The sequence below is a fragment of the Quercus robur genome, chromosome 9 (genome assembly GCF_932294415.1).
Source record: "Quercus robur chromosome 9, dhQueRobu3.1, whole genome shotgun sequence".
NCBI classification, from domain to species: domain Eukaryota; kingdom Viridiplantae; phylum Streptophyta; class Magnoliopsida; order Fagales; family Fagaceae; genus Quercus; species Quercus robur.
In genome coordinates, this window is record NC_065542.1 from 12,045,124 (window position 1) to 12,067,025 (window position 21,902).

The 21,902-nt window shown below is 37.1% G+C and overlaps 4 protein-coding genes and 1 pseudogene across 5 annotated transcripts in view; all 5 read right to left on the reverse strand.

Annotated features, from left to right (window-relative positions):
* Positions 1 to 15,997, reverse strand: part of LOC126699264 (kunitz type trypsin inhibitor 104-like) — a 35,080-nt gene extending 19,083 nt beyond the window's left edge. The window contains exon 1 of the mRNA XM_050396996.1: positions 15,983 to 15,997. The gene's annotated coding sequence lies outside the window, so the exon portion shown is untranslated. The remainder of the gene's footprint in view (positions 1 to 15,982) is intronic.
* Positions 731 to 19,953, reverse strand: LOC126699266 (kunitz type trypsin inhibitor 104-like). 2 transcript variants are annotated; one of them, XM_050396998.1, is made up of 2 exons: positions 19,219 to 19,953; positions 731 to 857 (listed from the first exon to the last, which is right to left on the reverse strand). In XM_050396998.1, exon 1 carries the CDS (start codon positions 19,865 to 19,867, stop codon positions 19,247 to 19,249), a length of 621 nt encoding a protein of 206 aa, XP_050252955.1. In that variant the 5' UTR covers positions 19,868 to 19,953; the 3' UTR covers positions 731 to 857; positions 19,219 to 19,246. The 2 variants fall into 2 exon arrangements, with proteins under 2 accessions (XP_050252955.1, XP_050252956.1); XM_050396999.1 differs by lacking the exon at positions 731 to 857 and adding an exon at positions 6,235 to 6,303.
* On the reverse strand, positions 793 to 1,575 carry LOC126699273 (kunitz type trypsin inhibitor 104-like; annotated as a pseudogene).
* On the reverse strand, positions 6,235 to 7,024 carry LOC126699271 (kunitz type trypsin inhibitor 104-like). The gene has a single exon (XM_050397003.1). The coding sequence runs from the start codon at positions 6,944 to 6,946 to the stop codon at positions 6,329 to 6,331; it is 618 nt and encodes a 205-aa protein (XP_050252960.1). The 5' UTR covers positions 6,947 to 7,024; the 3' UTR covers positions 6,235 to 6,328.
* Positions 15,104 to 15,975, reverse strand: LOC126699265 (kunitz type trypsin inhibitor 104-like). The gene has a single exon (XM_050396997.1). The coding sequence runs from the start codon at positions 15,956 to 15,958 to the stop codon at positions 15,338 to 15,340; it is 621 nt and encodes a 206-aa protein (XP_050252954.1). The 5' UTR covers positions 15,959 to 15,975; the 3' UTR covers positions 15,104 to 15,337.
* Positions 19,954 to 21,902: the final 1,949 nt, after the last annotated feature.

Sequence of the window (21,902 nt, forward strand, 5' to 3'; positions counted from 1 at the left end):
AAATCTTTTTTCTTGTAGTTAATTATTGAAGTATTTATATTTGAAACTCAATATAAACATCAAAATTATTTAATTAATTAATTATATTTAGATTTAAAATTTATGATAGATAAAAAATAACATTTATTTATATAAATTGGGTCATTTTTGGTAAATTGTGGATTATACAAGTTAACTCAGAATTGACCTATTTATTGATTGTATTAAAACATATCAACTCACTTCGACATAAACACAATAGCATTAAACATTTATCCTAAAAAATTTGTGGCGTATTTGTGTCGGGTGAAATGTTGCCACCACTACTGTGGAGGGAGATGCGAAGTCATGTTTTGATGCTCTTATTACCTAGCTATTTTTTTTTTAGCATGTATCAAGTATGAAAATTAAGTAATATAACTGAGCTTAGAAGCTCTTTTGAATGCTGCAATTTCTGCAGGGTTTGAAGAGAGGCAATTGAAAAAAATGAATAGTGCGTGTTATGCCAAATTTGCATTTCCTTTAACGTCCTTATTGTGTTATAATCAGTCCTATCCTCAAGCTGTTTGGGATGTGTTGATGAGAGATATAATTTCTTTTTCTGGTTAACAGAATTTTTCATTAAAAAAAGTAACAGGAATAAAAAAAAAAAAAAATGAAAAATGGAAATATAAAACAACTCATCTTTGCCCACAGAAATAAGAGATTTATGTTAACACAAATGAATACACATACATGAGGGAGAGAGATCTAAAACATAGCATTTACCTTTTTATTATTTGTTGAAAATATAATCACAGCTTCCCGAAGGAGTTATAAAACACATGCCTACCCTTTATTTAATATTGGAAGGAGCTAACTCCATTTATTTACTCTACCTTTCAATAATAAGGAGGACTAATAAACTTAAGCCTTCCTCTCAAAGGTAACTGGAATCACATTACCATCCAAGGCTAACAGCCTCTTTCCATTCTCAACCAAGTTACCAGCAGTACCACAGTCAAACCTACAAGTAGGACAAACATCTGTAGGACACCACGAAATCTGGTAGATATCACCTCCAACACTAGCTAATTTGCGGTTCTTCGTGAGCTTTGGTCTTCTCCGGTGACAATTAATCTCCTATTAGACTCGGGGTCCTTCTCGCCTAACTTCCATGCAGTCGACTGAACACAGATTGTGGCCGCTGAGAAAGCAACCCTGAAGTCCTTATTCTCCCTAATCACTGTCTCTCCCTCCACGAAAGGTGTGAAGATGACAGGGAGACCTTCTAAGCCTGAACCATTTTCCTGCCCAACATAAAAGGGGCATGAGCCATTTCGATTAATCAATGTGAAACGACCGCCACTGTCAGTAATAGCAGGATTGATGTAGTATTCTACACCACGTTGAAGAGGACGTCCGGCACTGTCAAGCACCGGTGCGGGTGAGGATGATGGTTGAGCTACTGCTGATATGGCCATCACTAGCATTATGCAGCTAAGGCTTCCAATCAATCTCATCGACTTCATTTTCAAGGATTGCTCACAAAAGACTAAGAATTTGCTCTCTGGGGTTTGTAGTTTTTGAACTTGTAATCTTGTATAGGAATATTATTTGGTGTTTTGCCAATGGCCTAGGCATGGTATTTATACTATTTGGTGCGGTGATATGGCACGTCATTGAGATCTCGACTGGTTGAGATATGATGAATAAAAAAGTCCATGAAAGTTTATCGGATTGTGAATTACTTGTACCTTACGGTGGTCATTAATAGCATTAAACACGGTAAGGGCCAAGACTTTTGCAACCTGCACATATGAGATGTTGGTCATTTCTGTACAACACAGTGGGCAAAAAGTTATATTAATTTGTAAACTCCAAAGATTTTGAGACGGCGGAAGAAGTTGAACCCAAGTACAAGGTAAAAGTCGAAGCCTAGCCGTACATGCACAGCCTTTCAATTTGGATATATACACCGAGGCCACCTTTTTAGAATGTTTGAATTGTCAGTTGGTTACCTGTTCACACATATAAGACTTGAAGCTACTATCTATGCTTGGACAAATTTTTTGTTAGTGCATCAGCAGCAGTGAAGTTATTTTTTTTTAGTTATTTGGTATCACAAAAAGTTAATTTATCTATTTTACTTATGCATTTTACAAAACATCCAGCAGCAGTGGATTAATTTTAACTTTCAACACTAAAAAATAATATAAATATCACAATAAAAAAATATTTCTACTATAATAAAATAATACATTACACTCCCAAAAAAAAAAAAAAAAAACACCACAAACTGATCAATGACCCTATCCACAACCATTGCCCACCAAGAACAACCACCCAACAACGACGAAACCCAAAGAAACCCAGAGAAACCCAGAGCTTAGATCGACGATGAAACCCAAGAAATCTAGAGAAACCCACGAAATCTAGAGAAACCTAGGCTTGTCGGCGTTGGGTGAGCGGTGAGATGGAGGACTGGGCGGAGGCGTGGGTCGGAGGCATGGATCGACGACTTGGGGCTTGGGTCAGCTTGGGACTTCGACATAGTGGGTCAGCGGTGGGCCGATGATGTTGAGGCCGGCAGTAGTGAGACAGAGAGGTGATGTTGAAGCCAGTGGCAGTGAGATAGAGAGGTGAGAGTTCCGAGGGAGTTGAGACACAGGTTGGAGAGTTCAGAGGGAGTTGAGATTGAGTCATGGTTGGATAAAAAGAATAGAAAAAAAAAATCAACAAACAAATAGTATTTTAATCGGATGGAGAACAAAAAAGTATATATATATTTATATATATATATATATATATTTTTTTTTTAGCTCTTAGCTACAGTTCACAGCCATATATAGTTGTGCACTATAGCAAGGTAAGTAAAAAATATGCCTATACCTTCACTACTGTAGCACTCTTTTTAATATATAGTGGTGTTAAAAATAGTTTTTTAGCTTTTTAGCACCACTATTGTGAATGCTCTTAGCCTCAAAACATGGTTAAGGTCTAGATAGTTGACTCTTTATTTTAATGTTTATTTTTGGTGAAAACACATTGTTAATGCTTAATATTTACATATTGAGTGCTATTAGTTCTGAAAGCTTGAAATAAGTGCTATTGGCTCCTAAAGTTTTAAAAATGAGCACTATTATTCCCTACGTTAATTACCAAAGTATTTATCTAAATATTTTGGCTTGGATTAATAACCATTTGATGCTAACAAGATGTTTTCAGTAAAGCAGAAGGGAGACTAGCAACCAAGATGGATTTATATTTTCAACAACTCTATCTACTTTTTTTTTCTTTAGATAAAAAGTTTGATAATAAACAAGGATGTGTTATGAGCAACTTTTTGTTTTGGTAAAAAAAAAAATTAAATTAGTAATTAAAGGACAGTAGAAATAAGGAGTGTGCTTTGTGGCCGTGTTGGAAGTAGTTAGTTGTGATCATAGTTGTCAGTATCATATGATACGCGATACGTATCGTACAATGTAGTAACTTTGTCTTTAGATTCACTTTTTATACTCACATTTGTGGTGAATAGAGGTTTTTGATCTTCCTATGGCAGCACACAATACAAGCCTTCTAAAATCTGTCTAATCTTTGTTTTGGTTGGCCTTATTGTGACCTTGTATATATAGTTTAGCATGCAGATCATAGGTTCCAAGTTAGTAGTTGACTATATAAAAACATATCAAGAATCAAGATTCTAGTTTGACTGAGTAGTCAACAAGAGTGTGCCAAGAACCAAGCTTCTACTGACCCAGGGGGAATTGAAGGTCTAAAGAAAAACCAAATACATCTTTTTCTTAAGTTGCTTCTTGGACCATTGATCTTGTACTTCTGAGTGAAACTTTGCAACTCAAACAATATTACAAGTCATGAAATTTGTCTTTGTACTAAACCAAACACATTAATTGAGCAACATTCGCTATCAAATATTATTTAACTATATTGTATTGCAATAAGTTATAGTAATGATTTATTTTGTTGCAATAAATTTTTAAAAAAATTTATTAAAATTCTTTTATTGCAACAAAAGCTTATCACAACGAAATTTATTGCAAAAGTTGGCAACATTTTTTTTTTTTTTTTATTGCAATAAGCGTTTATTGAAACAAAATTTTTTGTTACAATAAATCTTTTTTTCTTGTAGTTAATTATTGTAGTATATATATTTGGAACTCATTATAAACATCAAAATTCTTTTCATTAATTAACTATATTTAGATTTAAAATTCATAATAGATAAAAATAACATTTTTCTATATATATTGGGTCATTTTTGGTAAATTGTGCAAGTTAACTCAGAATTGACCTATTTATTAATCGTGTTAAAGCATATTGACCCACTTCGACATGAACACACTCAAATTAAAACATTATCCTAAAAAATGTTTGTCGTATTTGTCTTGGGTGAAACATTGCCACCTCTACTGTGGAGGGAGATGTAAAGTCGTGTCTTGATGCAAGGATGGAGCCAAAACTTTGTGTTAAGGAGGCAGCTTTACTATTGGTTGTGTGCAACGATTTCAACCTCTAACTCAGCTACTACTTAGCTACTAATTTTTTTTTTTTTTTTTTTTTGGGTGGGGAAGAACAAAATTATTTTGGATAAAATTAGTTAATTGAGCTTAATTTTTTTAAGTTTTACCGTTGGAAATTTTTGTTGTTGAATCATTTTTTTTTTTTTTTTGGGGCTTGTATATTTTGTTTTAGGTTTTAGATCTTTTTTTTTTTTTTTTTTTTAATAGTCACTAAAATGAGGAAAATACTATATGTAAGGGCGGTTTTTGGGGCCCAGGCCCAGCAGGCAAGCGATTCTGGCCCAAAAGACCCTCAACAATGAATTTATAGAGAGTGGGACACAGAACTAGGTCTTGACAGAGTAAACGTAGTTATAAGCAAGCCATGCAGCCATTTGGACGTGGGGATATTCCATTAAGCTTCCTGGGATAACAGTTCGTGGGGCTGTATCTTATGCTTTGTTTACAGAACTCCTTTCCCTTTTTCTCATTTTCTTCCTTTTTTCTCTCTCCTTTCCGATCCCCTGGTCATGGGGATGTTCTTCTCTTATATAGCATCCTTCGAACGATAATGACCCTACACTTGTTAATCATCTGAGCCTCTACTTGAGTGCCTGTCCCATAGGACATCCTCCTTCTTTTCTGTGAGTTGCACTGGCCAAGATAATTCTGTTCTCCTGTCCTTTCCACATTAATGCGGCTGTAAAAGTAGCTTCCTTGCATTTAATGCGGTAGTTGTGGTTGCCCCCTGAACGTCCTGCATTTTCCCTTGATTTTGGATGACCTTTCACCATGTAAAGGGTGTGAATCGGACTCCCATTTGGTGCGTCCGAGGAGGTACTCCTCCTCGGACGCCCCTTAAGCAAGCCCGGCCCAACATGATTGGGTTGGGGGGTCCTCTGCCCTTGTCTTCGCTTCCTATTACGGTTGGGCTTCGTACGAGTACCATGGCCCAACGTTGACTGGCGAATTTTACCCCCACACTATAGATACAAGCTTTTTTTATAGATTACTGATGTGATAAGTGGTTACTGGTAAGTAAAAAAATGATGTGAGTGGTGAACCCATATGCGAATCAATAAGAATTTGCAACCAAAACAGTTTGTAAAAATGTTATAAAAAATTTGTGAGTATAGTGTTACTCTTAAAAGAATCAATGATATTGTTTAACAAAAACAAAATGTAATTTTATAGAACAAAATTGTTGAAATTAGTACACATATATATAATAATATTTTAAAAAAAAAAATTGGGGAGCCATTGCCCCTCAAGTCTAATGGTGGCTCCATCCCTGTTTTGATGCTCTTATTGCTGGTACCTAGCTATGATGTTCCTTAGCATGTCTCAAGTATGAAAATTAAGTAATATAACTGAGCTTAGAAACCCTTTTGAATGCTGCAATTTCTTCTGAGTTTGAAGAGAGGCAAATGAAAAAATGAATAGTGCATGTTATGCCAAATTTGCATTTCCTCTGAGGTCCTTATTGTGTTGTAATCAGTCCTATCCTCAAGCTGTTTGGGATGTGTGGATGAGAGATATATTTTCTTTTTTTGGTTAATGGAATTTTTCATTAAAAAAAAAAGTAACAGGAATAAAGGATGAAGAGTGGTAAACATAAAACAACTCATATTTGCCCACAGAAATAAAAGATTTATGTGAACACAAATGAAAGCACATACATGAGAGAGATCTAAAACATAAAATTTACCCTTTTTTTTTCTTTGTTTAAAATATAATCACAACTTCCCAAAAGGAGTTACAAAACACATGCCTATGCTTAATTTATTTATTATTGGAAGGAGCTAACTCCATTTATTTACTCTACCTTTCAATAAGGAAGACTAATAAATTTAAGCCTTTCTCTCAAAGGTAACAGGAATCACATTACCATCCAAGGCTAACAACCTCTTTCCATTCTCAACCAAGTTACCAACAGTACCACAGTCAAACTTACAAATAGGACAAACTTCTGTAGGACACCATGTAATCTGGTAGATATCACCTCCAACACTAGCTTTCCCTATCCGGAAGTAATTTCTGGCTTTTCGTGAGCCTTCGTCTTCTCCGGTGACAATTAATCTCCTATTAGTCTCGGGGTCCTTCTCGCCTAACTTCCATGCTGTCGACTGAACACAGATTGTGGCCGCTGAGAAAGCAACCCTGAAGTCCCTATTCTCCCTAATCACTGTCTCTCCCTCCACGAAAGGTGTGAAGATGACAGGGAGACCTTCTAGGCCTGAAACATTTTCCTGCCCATAAAAGGGGCATGAGCCATTTCGATTAATCAAGGTGAAATGACCGCCACTGTCAGTAATAGCAGGATTGATGTAGTATTCTACACCGCGTTGAAGAGGACGTCCGGCACTGTCAAGCACCGGTGCGGGTGAGGATGATGGTTGAGCTACTGCTGATATGGCCATCACTAGCATTATGCAGCTAAGGCTTCCAATCAATCTCATCGACTTCATTTTCAAGGATTGCTCACAAAAAACTAAGAATTTGCTCTCTGGGGTTGGTAGTTTTCGAACTTGTATATATGGATTATTTGGTGTTTGGCCAATGGCCTTGGCATGGTATTTATAATATTTGGTGTGGTGATATGGCACGTCATTGAGATCTCGACTGGTTGAGATATGATGAATAAAAAGTCCATGAAAGCTTATCCGATTGTGAATTACTTGTACCTTACGGTGGTCATTAATAGCATTAAACACGGTAAGGGCCAAGACTTTTGCAACCTGCACATGTGAGATATTGGTCATTTCTTTACAACACAGTGGCAGAAAGTTATATTTGTTAGACTGAATGCAATAGTATTGTATTTCTCAAATCAAAGAATATACATCAGTGCCTTTATATAGGAGGTATATGTGTGCGGTCCAAGTAAAGTGTAATACAAGTACAAGTGTGCTATACAAGTAACCTAGTTGGGCCTAAAGCCCATAACATAATATACGTTAACAGCCCCCCTCAAACTCAAGGTGGATGTGAGACCAACTTGAGGTTGTCAACTAAATCACGAGTGCGTCCCTTAGGAAGTGACTTGGTAAAGATATCTGCAAGTTGATCTTTGGAGGAGACGGAGAAACGCTGGAGAGCACCATGGACAAGATGATAACGGATAAAATGACAATCAATCTCGATGTGTTTAGTCCGTTCATGGAAGACATCATTGTGAGTAATATGAATGGCACTCTGGTTGTCACAATAAAGGGGAGTAGCAGAGGATGTGGACACACCTAAATCCTTAAGAAGCCATCATAGCCAAAGGAGCTCAGATGTGGTATCAACAAGGGCACGATATTCTGCTTCAGTACTGGAGCGGGCCACAAAAGTTTGTTTCTTACTTCGCCAAGAAATCAAAGAAGAACCAAGGAGAAAGCAATAACCTGTAGTGGACCTGCGATCAGTGGGATCTCCTGCACAATCAGCATCAGAGAATGCACGGAGTACAAAAGGAGACTGAGCTAAGTAGAAAAGGTCATGGAAGAGGGTGCCCTTCAGGTACTGAAGAATGCGCAGAACAGCAGCATAGTGAGTTGATCGTGGAGCAGATAGATACTGACTCACCTGATGAACAGCATAGGAGATGTCTGGACGAGTAACTGTGAGATAAACTAAGTTGCCAACCAATCGTCTGTAAAGAGAGGGATTAGGCAATGGTTCCCCCCCCCCCCTGAGGGAGTCAGATGCGCATTAAACTCAACTGGAGTGTCAACAGTCTTGCTATCAGTGAGTCCAGCTCGAGACAAGAGTTCAGAAGCATACTTGGCTTGAGTAATATAAAGTCCATCTGTAGAATGAGTGATTTCAAGACCCAAGAAGTAGCTAAGATGTCCAAGATCTTTCATCTCAAATTGCTGACTGAGAAAATCCTTGAGTTCTTAAATGCCACTGAGGTCATCACCAGTTATGATCATATCATCCACATACAGGAGAAGTAAAATAGTGCATTTGTCAGTGCGACGAAAAAATAAGGCAGAATTATAATGACTGGCCATGTAACCCAAGCGAGAGATGGTAGAGCTGAATTTGGCGAACCAAGCCCGTGGAGCTTGTTTAAGGCCATAAAGTGCACGGCGAAGGTAACAAACCTTGTTTGAGTTAACAGAGAAACTAAGAGGAGGTTGCATATAAACTTCTTCACTTAAATCCCCATTAAGGAATGCATTTTTGATGTCCATCTGAAAAAGACCCCATTTACTGGCAGCAGCAATAGCTAAGAGGGTACGGACAGATGAAATACGAGCAACCGGAGCAAAGGTCTCTTTGTAATCAATCCCATACTCCTATGTAAAACTTTTTGCAACAAGACGAGCTTTGTAGCGCTCAATGGACCCATCAGAGCGAGTCTTAATCTTGTAGATCCACTTACAACCAACCACAGATTTCCCGGGGGGGAGTGTCACCAAGTCCCAAGTATGGTTTTTAGATAATGCATCAAGTTCATCTTTCATTGCAATCTACCATAAAGGGTCAGTGGAAGTCTCACGATAGGTGTGAGACTCGTGTAGTGTAGCAAGAGCAGTGTAACAATGATAGTCAAGTAAATGTGCAGGAATAGATCTTACCCGAGTTAAGTGACGAGGTGGAATGTCTTGTGCAAGATCTTCAGGCGGAGCAGGAGCAGAGGACCCAAGCTCAGGGTTGGGGTTGGGTAGCTCGTCTTCAACCTGTTCATCTTCCACCTGTTCATTAAAGGGTGAACTAGGAAAGGGATCAGTGATATTTGGTGGTTGGACAGAGAAGTCTACAAGAGAATCAGGAGCAACCACAGGAGGATTAGGAGCAGCTACAGAAGGAACATGTGCCTCATCTGGAAAAAGATCTAAAACAGAGGAGGAAGATAGGGAGGCACGGAAGTGAGAGAGCTCAACAAAGAGGCGATGTTCCCAAAAGACAACATTACAGGAAATACGAAGACGATGAGAGACAGGATCATAACACCGATACCCCTTTTGAGTTTCGCCATAGCCAAGAAAACAATAAAGCCTTGACCGAGGCTCAAGTTTGTTATGCTCATGTGGCTGAAGAAGAACGAAACAAGCAGAACCGAAGGAGCGAAGGTGGTGATAGTCTGGAGGTGACCCAAAAAGGCGCTCATATGGAGTTTGATTTTGGATAACAGGACTTGGAATGCGATTAATAGTATGAACAGCATGAAGAGCAGCTTCACCCCAAAAAGGAGCAAGAACTTTGGCAGAGAGAAGGAGATCACGAACAGTGTCAAGAATATGACGAAGTTTTCGTTCGGCTCTACCATTTTGCTGAAAGGTACCTGGACAAGTTAGTTGATGAACAGTGCCATAGGAATGCAAAACAGTTTGGAAAGCATATTGAGTGTACTCAAGAGCATTATCAGATCGAAAAATTTTGATGCGTTTGGAAAACTGAGTTTCAACCATTTTTGCAAAATTAAAATATACTTGCAATAATTCAGAACGATGTTTCATATTAAAAATCCAGCTATAGCGAGAGTAATCATTAACAAAGACAACAAAATATCGAGACCCACCAATACTAGAGACAGAGAAAGGCCTCCAAACATCAGAATGAATAAGGTCAAAGATATCAGTTGATATTGATTCACTAGTATTGAAAGGCAAAACTGGTTGTTTTCCTAACTGACATGAGACACAATCAAAATTTTCGATAGACACTGAACCTAACAAACCTCTAGAAGCCAATTGTTGTACCCGAGAGGAAGATGCGTGACCAAGTCGAGCATGCCAAAGTGCAAGGGAAGGAACAGAAGAAACTACAATAGCTGCAGCAACAGAAACAGGAGCAACAAGTGGAAGACGAAGGTTGTCCACGGGAAACATACGCCCAACTCTGGGACCGGCCCCAAGCTCTTGTCCCGTCCTTGGATCCTGCACAATACACCCAGAATAATCAAAGATAATGCGATAACTCAACTTAGCTAATTGTCCCACAGAAAATAAATTGTAAGAAAGGTTAGGAACATTAAAGACTCCAGGAATCGAGAGGTTAGATGTCGAAACAGAGCCTATATTATGACCAGACATTGTGGAACCATTTGCTGTGCGAATATTAAGAGGGTGTGGTGCAGGTTTAAGTTCAGAAAATAAAGACGAATGAGGTGTCATGTGATTGCAACAAGCAGAATCCATAAGCCAAGAGGTAGGAGACATACCAGATAAAACTGAGAGAGAAGAGGAATAAGATGCATTACCAACCATACGAATGACATTAGCGATGATGTTTATAAGGTCATCTCTGGAAATGGTGAAAGTGGATCCAGAAGACTGAGACTATGCAAAGACGGGAGCCATTGGTTGGTCACTCTCAGTGTTAGCAACAGTAGCATCAAAAATTGAAACAGCTGATTTGTTGCGATGATAGCAAGTCTCAATACTGTGGCCAAATCGTTTACATAAATTGCAAAAACAATTGCTGGATTGTCGACGACGATTGTTGCAAAAGGAAGAAGATTTGTCCTTATTCTTCATTTAGAAGCAAAATATGCAAAAATGGACTACAAAAATGAAATCTACACGAAAAACTGGGTAAGGAGCACCTGGAATGCAAAAGTCAACTCTGGCAAAAAAGTCAACCCTTAGTCAAAGTCAACGGACAGTCAACGAAAAGTCAACGCTAACGTGGTGGGTGACGTCAGCAGATGTGGACGATGATGTCAGCAGGTGACGTGGCAGTGATGACGTCACCTAGGGCTGACGTCAGCAGGTGCAGATCTGGCGCGTGTAGGCATGTGAAGAAGGATGTCGGCGTGTGGTGGCGCGTGGAGGCACGTACGGAAGGCTATCGACGTGTGGAGGCGTGTGGAACGCGTGAGCTTTGGCGCAGAATCTTTAGGTAGCGCGTGACGGCGCGTGTGAGCTCTGATGGTGGTCAAGTTCCACGAGATGGTAGATCGGCAAAGGACGATCTTAGTGGTACCTGCAAAAACACCGGGGCAAGGATCATGACGGTGACGGTATGGCAGTGGTCTCGAGACTCTGAACGACGGCAGCTGCAGGTCCGGAACCAGAGACGATGACTGAAATGCGTCAGAGGTTTAACGGCGAATGGCTGCAGCAGCAGTTGTAACAGCGGAAGCAATTGTGAGTCTGGAATAACACCAATGAGAGACAAGACTGCAAAGAAAAAGTCAGAGTGATGGCTCCGATACCATGTTAGAAATACTGAATGCAATAGTATTGTATTTCTCAAATCAAATAATATACATCAGTGCCTTTATATAGGAGGCATATGTGTGCGGTACAAGTAAAGTGTAGTACAAGTACAAGTGTACTATACAAGTAACCTAGTTGGGCCTAAAGCCCATAACATAATATACGTTAACAATATTAATTTGTAAACTCCAAAAATTTCAAGACGGTGGAAGAAGTTGAACCCAAGTACAGCCGTACAGGGGAAAAGTCGAAGCCAAGCCGTACATGCAAAGCTTTTCAATTTGGATATATACACCGAGGCCACCTTTTTAGAATGTTTAAATTGTCACGTGGTTTCCTATTCACACGTATAAGACTTGAAGCTACTATCTATGCGTGGACATTTCTTGGTTAGCCTCAAAACATGGTTAAGGTCTAGATAGTTGACTCTTTATTTTAATGTTTATTTTTGCCGAAAATATATTGTTAATGCTTAATATTTACAAATTGAGTGCTATTAGTTATGAAAGTTTGAAATGAGCGTTATTGGCTTATAAAGTTTTAAAAATAAGCACTATTAGTCTCTATGTATTGCCAAAGTATTTATGTAAATATTTTGGCTTGGATTAATAACCATTCGATGCTAACAAGGTGTTTTCAGTCAAGCAGAAGGGAGACTAGCAACCAAGATAGATTTATATATTCAACAACTCTATCTACTTTTTTTTCTTTGGATAAAAAGTTTGATAATAAACGAGGATGTGTTATGAGCAACTCTTTGTTTTGGTAAAAAGAATTAAATTAGTAATTAAAGGACAGTAGAAATACAGTCAATTCCCAAAAAAAAAAAAAAAATCAAATTGAACTCTTAACAACTTAAGTTGATAGAAAGGAGTTATTGATCAGTCATTTCTATATGAACCAACACTTCTCCCGTGGTTTTGGTTTCATGTGAATGATACTCCATCGACACTTCTCACACTCAAACTTGCAAAGAACAATGAGTCCTCCACTTTGCCCTGCACTCGAAAGATGAATCTATTAAGTATTAACCCAATTGGAAATCCTAACCTCAGATTATCCAAATCCATATGTGATACGCTTAGCTTCATCATGAAAACAACCTTGGCTCTTCTTCCTACACTAGCATGTGTAATGCACAAATTGATCGAGAGTTCCCAAATGGATTAAAATCCTTTAAAGTTCCTATGGTACTCTACCATGTAGAGTTTTTTAAATTCTCACTATCCACTGAAAATAAAAAGCTAAGTTTATGCCACATCATGAATCCACTAATAGAAAAATTTTAAAAATGTAATATTTCCCATATATAAAAAGTTCAAATCATTCATAGAAAAACCCAAAAAATCCCCTTTCTTCATCCACTTCCGATCTTTGACGTTAGAATCCATTATTGATGGCCAATTTTGTTTATGGAGTTTGGTTGGAATTGATGGGTTTGGCCGTAGAGTTTGATTAGAGATGGCAGCCGACAATGGATTTGTTTTTGTGGCCTGAATTTTCCATGGATTCTCATTGAAGATTGGTAGGGAGGGAGAAAGAGGTACAACTTTTGCTTTTTTGGTTTTATCGTGAATGATTTTGAACTTTTTATGGAAAAATTTTACTTTTGTTAAGTTTTTGTTAGTGTATTCATGATGTAGCATAACCTTAACATTTTATTTCAAGTGGATTGTGTTGATTTAAAGAACTTTACATTGTCTAGTACCCTATACTCTAGAGGATCTTGATCCTTCCCAAACCCTTAAAAATTCTAGCTTAAGGTTTTCATGGCTCTCAGTAGGATTGGTCATGACCAATTACCATTGAAGGATATTTCATCCAACCTGCTGCATCAACAACGTTTAGCTTCTTACATGTATGTTTTAACCAAGCTGTAAATTCAAAATTTTAAGTTTTGAAATTAAACTACAAAATAATTTCCCCAAAATTAATACATTAATAGAAAAAACTACTACTGGGGTTAACCCTAACCTTAAGGAAAATATCAATATTAGGATTGAATTATTGCAATTGAGACTTAACCAAATTCCTTATTGCTACTCAGTATGTAGACACTTATAGATGTGATCCCACAATTTGCTCAAGCCACTTGAACTCTTCTAATTTGAAATCTTCCACATGAACCATATCTATGACTTCAAGGATCACCTTAAAAATTTGACTCCACAATATTTATATTGTGATGATACTTTGTGGCTTCAACCTTGATTAGGAAATAAGAACTTTATCTTTAGATTTGCTTTTTATACTCAAACTTGTGGTGAATAGAGGTTTTTGATCTTTCTATGGTAGCACACAACACAAGCCTTCTAAAATATCTCAAATCTTTGTTTTGGTTGGCTATATTTTGACCTTGTATATATAGTTTACATGTAGATCATGGATTCCAAGTTAGTAGTTGACTATATAAAACATATCAGGAAACTACATTCTAGTTTCATTGAAGAGTCAACGTGTGTGCCGAGAACCAAGCTTGTATTGACCGAAGGGGAATTGAAGGCCTAACGAAAAACCAAACACATCTTTTTCTTAAGTTGCTTCTTGGATAATTGATCTTGTACTTCTGAGTGAAACTTTGCAACTCAAACAATATTACAAGTCAGCAAATTTGTCTTTGTACTAAACCAAACACATTAATTGAACAACATTCGCTATCCAAAATTATTTAACTGTATTGCAATAAGTTATAGCAATGATTTATTTTGTTGCAATAACCTTATTTAAAAAATTATTAAAAATCTTTTATTGCAACAAAAGCTTATTGCAATGGTTGGCAACAAAATTTTTTATTGCAACAAAAACTTTTGTTACAATAAATCTTTTTTCTTGTAGTTAATTATTGAAGTATTTATATTTGAAACTCAATATAAACATCAAAATTATTTAATTAATTAACTATATTTAGATTTAAAATTTATGATAGATAAAAATAACATTTATTTATATAAATTGGGTCATTTTTTGGTAAATTGTGGATTACGCAAGTTAACTCAGAATTAACCTATTTATTAATTGTGTTAAAACATATCGACCCACTTCGACATAAACGCATTTGCCTTAAACATTGATCCTAAAATATTTGTGCCGTATTTGTGTTCGGTGAAACATTGCCACCACTACTGTGGAGGGAGATGCAAAGTCATGTTTTGATGCTCTTATTACCTAGCCATTATGTTTTTTAGCATGTATCAAGTATGATAATTAAGTAATATAACTGAGCTTAGAAGCTCTTTTGAATGCTGCAATTTCTGCTGGGATTGAAGAGAGGCAAATGAAAAAAATGAATAGTGCTTGTTACGCCAAATTTGCATTTCCTTTGAGGTCCATATTGTGTTGTAATCAGTCTTATCCTCAAGCTGTTTGGGATGTGTTGATGAGAGATATATTTTCTTTTTTTGGTTAATGGAATTTTTCATTAAAAAAAAAAGTAACAGGAATTAAAAAAAAAAAATGAAGAATGGTAAGTATAAAACAACTCATCTTTGCCCACAGAAATAAGAGATTTATGTTAATACAAATGAATACACATATATGAGAGAGAGAGATCTAAAACATAACATTTACATTTTTTTTCTTTGTTGAAAATATAATCACAACTTCCCAAAGGAGTTACAAAACACATGCCTACCCTTTATTTAATATTGGAAGGAGCTAACTCCATTTATTTACTCCCCCTTTCAATAATGAGGACTAATAAATTTAAGCCTTCCTCTCAAAGGTAACGGGAATCACATTACCATCCAAGGCTAACAACCTCTTTCCATTCTCAACCAAGTTACCAGCAGTACCACAGTCAAACCTACAAGTAGGACAAACATCTGTAGGACACCATGAAATCTGGTAGATATCACCTCCAACACTAGCTTTCTCTATCCGGAAGTAATTTGCGGTTCTTCGTGAGCTTTGGTCTTCTCCGGTGACAATTAATCTCCTATTAGACTCGAGGTCCTTCTCGCCTAACTTCCAAGCATTCGACTGAACACAGATTGTGGCCGCTGAGAAAGCAACCTTGAAGTCCTTATTCTCCCTAATCACTCTCTCTCCCTCCACGAAAGGTGTGAAGATGACAGGGAGACCTTCTAGGCCTGAAACATTTTCCTGCCCAACACAAAAGGGGCATGAGCCATTTCGATTAATCAAGGTGAAACGACCGCCACTGTCAGTAATAGCAGGATTGATGTAGTATTCTACACCACGTTGAAGAGGACGTCCGGCACTGTCAAGCACCGGTGCGGGTGAGGATGATGGTTGAGCTACTACTGATATGGCCATCACTAGCATTATGTAGCTAAGGCTTCCAATCAATCTCATCGACTTCATTTTCAAGGATTGCTCACAAAAGACTAAGAATTTGCTCTCTGGGGTTTGTAGTTTTTGAACTTGTAATCTTGTATAGGAATATTATTTGGTGTTTTGCCAATGGCCTTGGCATGGTATTTATACCATTTGGTGAGGTGATATATGGCACGTCATTGAGATCTTGAATGGTTGAGATATGATTGTAAGGTTGAATTTAATCAACCATCTTGTTGGCTTTATTCCGTACTAAATTTGCTTGTATTTCAGCAATTAATAACCCTGTATTTAGGTGGGTTTGTTGTAAGGGTAGTGAGTGAGATAGAGTATTGAATGCTCAAGAGTGTGCAAGAAAACAGAGTCTCACTGCTGGATCTCGCGGGTGACTCGCGGCTGCAAGCCACCAGATGCTGCACACGTGCCAAGCATGCCAGAAGTTGAAGCGTCATGCTAGCTGGAGCACTACAGGACAAAATAGGACAACTGGTCGTTCTGTTATCTCGCGGCTGGATCTCGCGACTCAGTCAAGTCGCGAGGCTAAGCCGCGAGCCAGCCCTGTTTTGAAAAACCTGACGTTTCACATTCCATTCTCACCCTAATATAAATACCCCTTATTCCCACGAAAGAATGAGAGCTTCCAAAGAGAATTTTGAGAGAGAAACCCTAGAGTAAAACAAGATTGATTCATCCACAATTTTTACATAAGAGACACTTCAAATTCCTTAGCTCTCTTCCTCTCCATTGTTAAATCTTTGAGAGACATTTTACCAAAACCTTTTCTCACCATATCCATTACTATGAGAGGGCTGTTTGGTGTTCTAGGAAGCAGTCAGGAAGGAACCAATTTACATTTGTTGATGCTATGGTCAAGTAGCGGAATCTGGGAAGCTAGAAAAGAAATAGGTTCATCGCAACCTCGTTGGAGTAAGAAGTTTGGAGGGTTTAGGTACACTGGGTAGATTAGTCTTGAAGCGTCTATTGCTGTTCATGTATCCCAACTACATTTTCTAGTGGATTGTTTACCGATTGGAGGGCGGCGGAGAGGTTTGACACCGAGGGCTTCGGTTTCCTCTTCGATAACACATCGTGTGTTGTCTTTGTGTTTACATCTCTCTTCCCTTTATCTTTGCCTTTTATTTTCTACTGTGGATGTGATTTTAATTGGCTTAGAGTGTTTACCAATTCTGTATTAAGCTTTTATTTCATGTTCTGCACATTAATTGTTTGATATAAAGCTTGAATTGGTAATTTGTAAATTGGGGGTCTAAACGTTCAAGGGTGTTTTTACACTATTTGAACTTTCAATGATGAATAAAAAAGTCCATGAAAGCTTATCCGATTGAGAATTACTTGTGCGTTACGGATATCATTAATAGCATTAAACACGGTAAGGGCCAAGACTTTTGCAACCTGCACATGTGAGATCTTGGCCATTTCTGTGCAACACAGTGGGCAGAAAGTTAAATTTGTAATTTCTGAAGATTTTAAGACGGCGGAAGAAGTTGAACCCAAGTACAAGGGAAAAGTCGAAGCCTAGCCGTACATGCACTGTTTTTCAATTTGGATACTTACACCGAGCCTACCTTTTTATATAGAATGTTTGAATTGTCCCTTGGTTACCTATTCACACAGATATAAGACTTGAAGCTACTATCTATGCATGGACATTGCTTGGTTAGCCTCAAAACATGGTTAAGGTGTAGATAGTTGACTCTTTATTTTAATGTTTATTTTTGGCAAAAATACATTGGTAATCCTAATATTTACATATTGAGCATTATTAATTCTTAAAGTTTGAAATGAGTGCTATTGGTCTCTGAAGTTTAAAAAAAAACACTATTAGTCTCTACGTTAATTACCAAAGTATTTATCTAGATATTTGGCTTGGATTGATAACCATTCAACGTTAACAAGATGTTTTCAGCCAAGCAGAAGGGACACTAGCAACTAAGATGGATTTATACGTTCAACAATTCTATCTACTTTTTTTTCTTTAGATAAAAAGTTTTATAATAAACGAGGATATGTTATGAGCAACTCTTTGTTTCAATAAAAGAATTAAAATGGTAAGTAATGGACAGTAGAAATACAGTTAAGGAGTGTGCTTTGTGGCCGCGTTGGGAGTAGTTGTGATATATGATAATTATTATATTTATTCGCATATATATATATATATATAATTCTTTTTTTGGTTGAGAAAAGTGATGTATGATAAATTTGCTCTTTTGGAAAATAGACTGGCCACGGACAAAATTGGTCTCTGCCCTTTTCAGGCAAAATAAATAGCATTCTACCCCCTTTCTCAAACTAATTAGGGAAATGCCCCTCTTTTGAAACTCGACTTTCTCAAAATCGAGTAAAAAAAAAAAATTCTGGAGCTCTAAGTGGCGTTTTAAGGAACCTATCGTGACGTTTTAATGATCAATAGTGGCGTTCTATAACTTTTCCATTAAGTCGAGTTACATGCAATTTTTTTACCTATAACTCGATTTAATGAGCTTGAGTTAAAAAACGCCATTATAGGTCCTTAAAAACGTCACTATAGGACTTAACTCGATTTTGAGAAAATCGATTTTCAAAAGAGGGGCATTTCCCTAATTAGTTTGGGAAATGGGATAGAATGCTATTTATTTTGCCCGAAAAGGGCAGAAACCAATTTTGTCCGACTGGCCACGCAAATTTTAGGAAGATTAGTTTTAAACATAATAGTCTGAATAGATTTCATAGAGTTTCAGAATTGCGTTTGACATAAAAATCATTAGCTATAGGCCATAGCCATGCATATGATTGTTGAATTAATGCTGTATGTACACAGATACCATCATCAATTCCATTATATATATATATCTCAAAGCCTCCAATCGAACTCTTAAAAGCTTAAGTTGATAGAAAGGAGTTATTGATCAGTCATTTCTATGTAAACAAACACTTCTCACGTGGTTTGGTTCCATGTGAACGATATACCATCGACACTTCTCACACTCAGACTTGCGAAGAACAGTGAGTCCTCCACTTTGCCTTGCACTTGAAAGACGAAACTATTAAGTAAAAATTAACCCATTTGGAAATCCCAACCTCAGTTTGTCCAAATCCATGTACAGAAAATAAGAGATTTATGTTAACACAAATGAATACACATACATGAAGGAGAGAGATCTAAAACATAGCATTTAACTTTTTATTCTTTGTTGAAAATATAATCACAACTTCCCAAAGGAGTTATAAAACACAAGTCTACCCTTTATTTAATATTGGAAAGAGCTAACTCCATTTATTTACTCTACCTTTCAATAATATGGAGGACTAATAAATTTAAGCCTTCCTCTCAAAGGTAACAGGAATCACATTACCATCCAAGGCTAACAACCTCTTTCCATTCTCAACCAAGTTACCAGCAGTACCACAGTCAAACCTACAAGTAGGACAAACATCTGTAGGACACCATGAAATCTGGTAGATATCACCTCCAACACTAGCTTTCTCTATCCGGAAGTAATTTGCGGTTCTTTGTGAGCTTTGGTCTTCTCCGGTGACAATTAATCTCCTATTAGACTCGGGGTCCTTCTCGCCTAACTTCCATGCTGTCGACTGAACACAGATTGTGGCCGCTGAGAAAGCAACCCTGAAGTCCCTATTCTCCCTAATCACTGTCTCTCCCTCCACGAAGGGTGTGAAGATGACAGGGAGACCTTCTAAGCCTGAACCATTTTCCTGCCCAACATAAAGAGGGCATGAGCCATTTCGATCAATCAAGGTGAAACGACCGCCACTGTCAGTAATAGCAGGATTGATGTAGTATTCTACACCACGTTGAAGAGGACGTCCGGCACTGTCAAGCACCGGTGCGGGTGAGGATGATGGTTGAGCTACTGCTGATATGGCCATCACTAGCATCATGCAGCTAAGGCTTCCAATCAATCTCATCGACTTCATTTTCAAGGATTGCTCACAAAAGACTAAGAATTTGCTCTCTGGGGTTTGTAGTTTTTGAACTAGTATATATGGATTATTTGGTGTTTTGCCATCGGCCTTGGCATGGTATTTATACTATTTGGTGCGGTGATATGTGGCACGTCATTGAGATCTTGACGGGTTGAGATATGATGAATAAAAAAGTCCATGAAAGCTTATCCGATTGAGAATTACTTGTACCTTACGGATGTCATTAATAGCATTAAACACGGTAAGGGCCAAGACTTTTGCAACCTGCATATGTGAGATCCTAGTCATTTCTGTACAACACTGGGCAGAAAGTTCTTCTTGTAAGAAGTTGAACCCAAGTACAGGGAAAAAGTCAGAAGCCTAGCCGTACATGCACAGTTTTTCAATTTGGATACATATACCGAGACCACCTTTTTAGAATGTTTGAATTGTCCCTTGGTTACCTATTCACACATAGTATAAGACTTGAAGCCACTAGCTATGCATGGACATTTCTTGGTTAGCCTCAAAACATGGTGAAGTTCTAGATACTCAACTCTTTATTTTAATGTTTATTTTTGGTGAAAATATACTGTTAACCTTTAATATTTACCTAATTGAGATTTATTGGTTTCTGAAGTTTGAAATGAACACTATTAGTAGTTCATATGTTAATTGCCAAAGTATTTATCTAAATCAAGATAGATATATATGTTGAACAATTCTATCTACTTTTTTTCTTTAGATAAAAAGTTTGATAATAAACGTACAAGGATGTCTTATGAGCAACTCTTTGTTTTGGTAAAAAAAATTAAATTGGTAATGAAAGGACAGTAGAAATATAGTTAAGGAGTGTGCTTTGGTGACCATGTTGGAAGTTGTGATATATGATAATTATTATATTATATTATATTATATTATATTATATATATATATATATATATTTTGTTGTTGAGAAAAGTGATGTATGATAAATTAAGCAGTCTTTATGCGTGGCCAGTATATTTTCTCGAAGGGCAAATTTCAGGAAGATTTGTTTATAACATAATAATCTGAAAATTTTCATAGAGATATAGAATTGAGTTTGGCATGAAAATCATCAGCTATAGCCTTGCATATGATTGTTGAATTAATGCTACATGTACACAGATACCATCGTCAATTCTTAAGAAAACAAACAAAAACAAAAACAAAAACAAAGCATCCAGTTGAAGTAATGAAAATTTTTAAACATTTTCATAAAAGCGTCATTAATTTTATCAGTGGCTCTAATAGCTCAAGTTTTTTTTTTTTTTTTGATAGAAATAGTAGCTCAAGTTGATAGAAAGGAGTTATTCAGTCATTTCTATGTAAACCAACACTTCCCACGTAGTTTGGTCCCATGTGAGTGATATACCATCGACGTACGTAGTTGTAATTTTTAGGGCATGGTAGAGACTCCAGAAAAACAAATTCTGTTCATTTACGAGTTAGCACTAAATTACTAATCAATCGCCTTGACTATTAACTATTATATTAGTACAGAGTGTACAACCAAAAACTTTGAAGGGGGTCGATGCCCTATTTTTTCAAAAGGTACTCTTCTCTTGAACACCAACTTCTGAGAAAAATTTACTCTAATCATAAAAGATGGCCTAAAAAAAACCATCTTTATCACTCTTATCGCGGATAAGTATGATACAGGTTTTTCATCTATATATCATTGTTCTGATCTACATCTACTTAAAAGCATGCATAAAAAAAAAAAAATTTAAAAAAAAGTTTAAAACCACAAGAACAACATGAAAATAAAAGAGCAGTCAGAAATTTACAGGGGAAGTCACTCTTAAGCTACCATAATCAAGCATAATAAGCTGCACGCTGTGCTGATAACTTCACCTCAGGAATGCAAAGAAGCACACAAGAGTGATATTGGTTCCGGCTCGTCTTAGGTCATGATGTGAGAGTGAAGAAGAGCTCAACCAATATCACGCCATGTCTACTTCCCTGGAAATCAGTTCTTACATCTTTGTCTTGGTGTTGAGAGAGCTGAAGCCTACCTCTTATT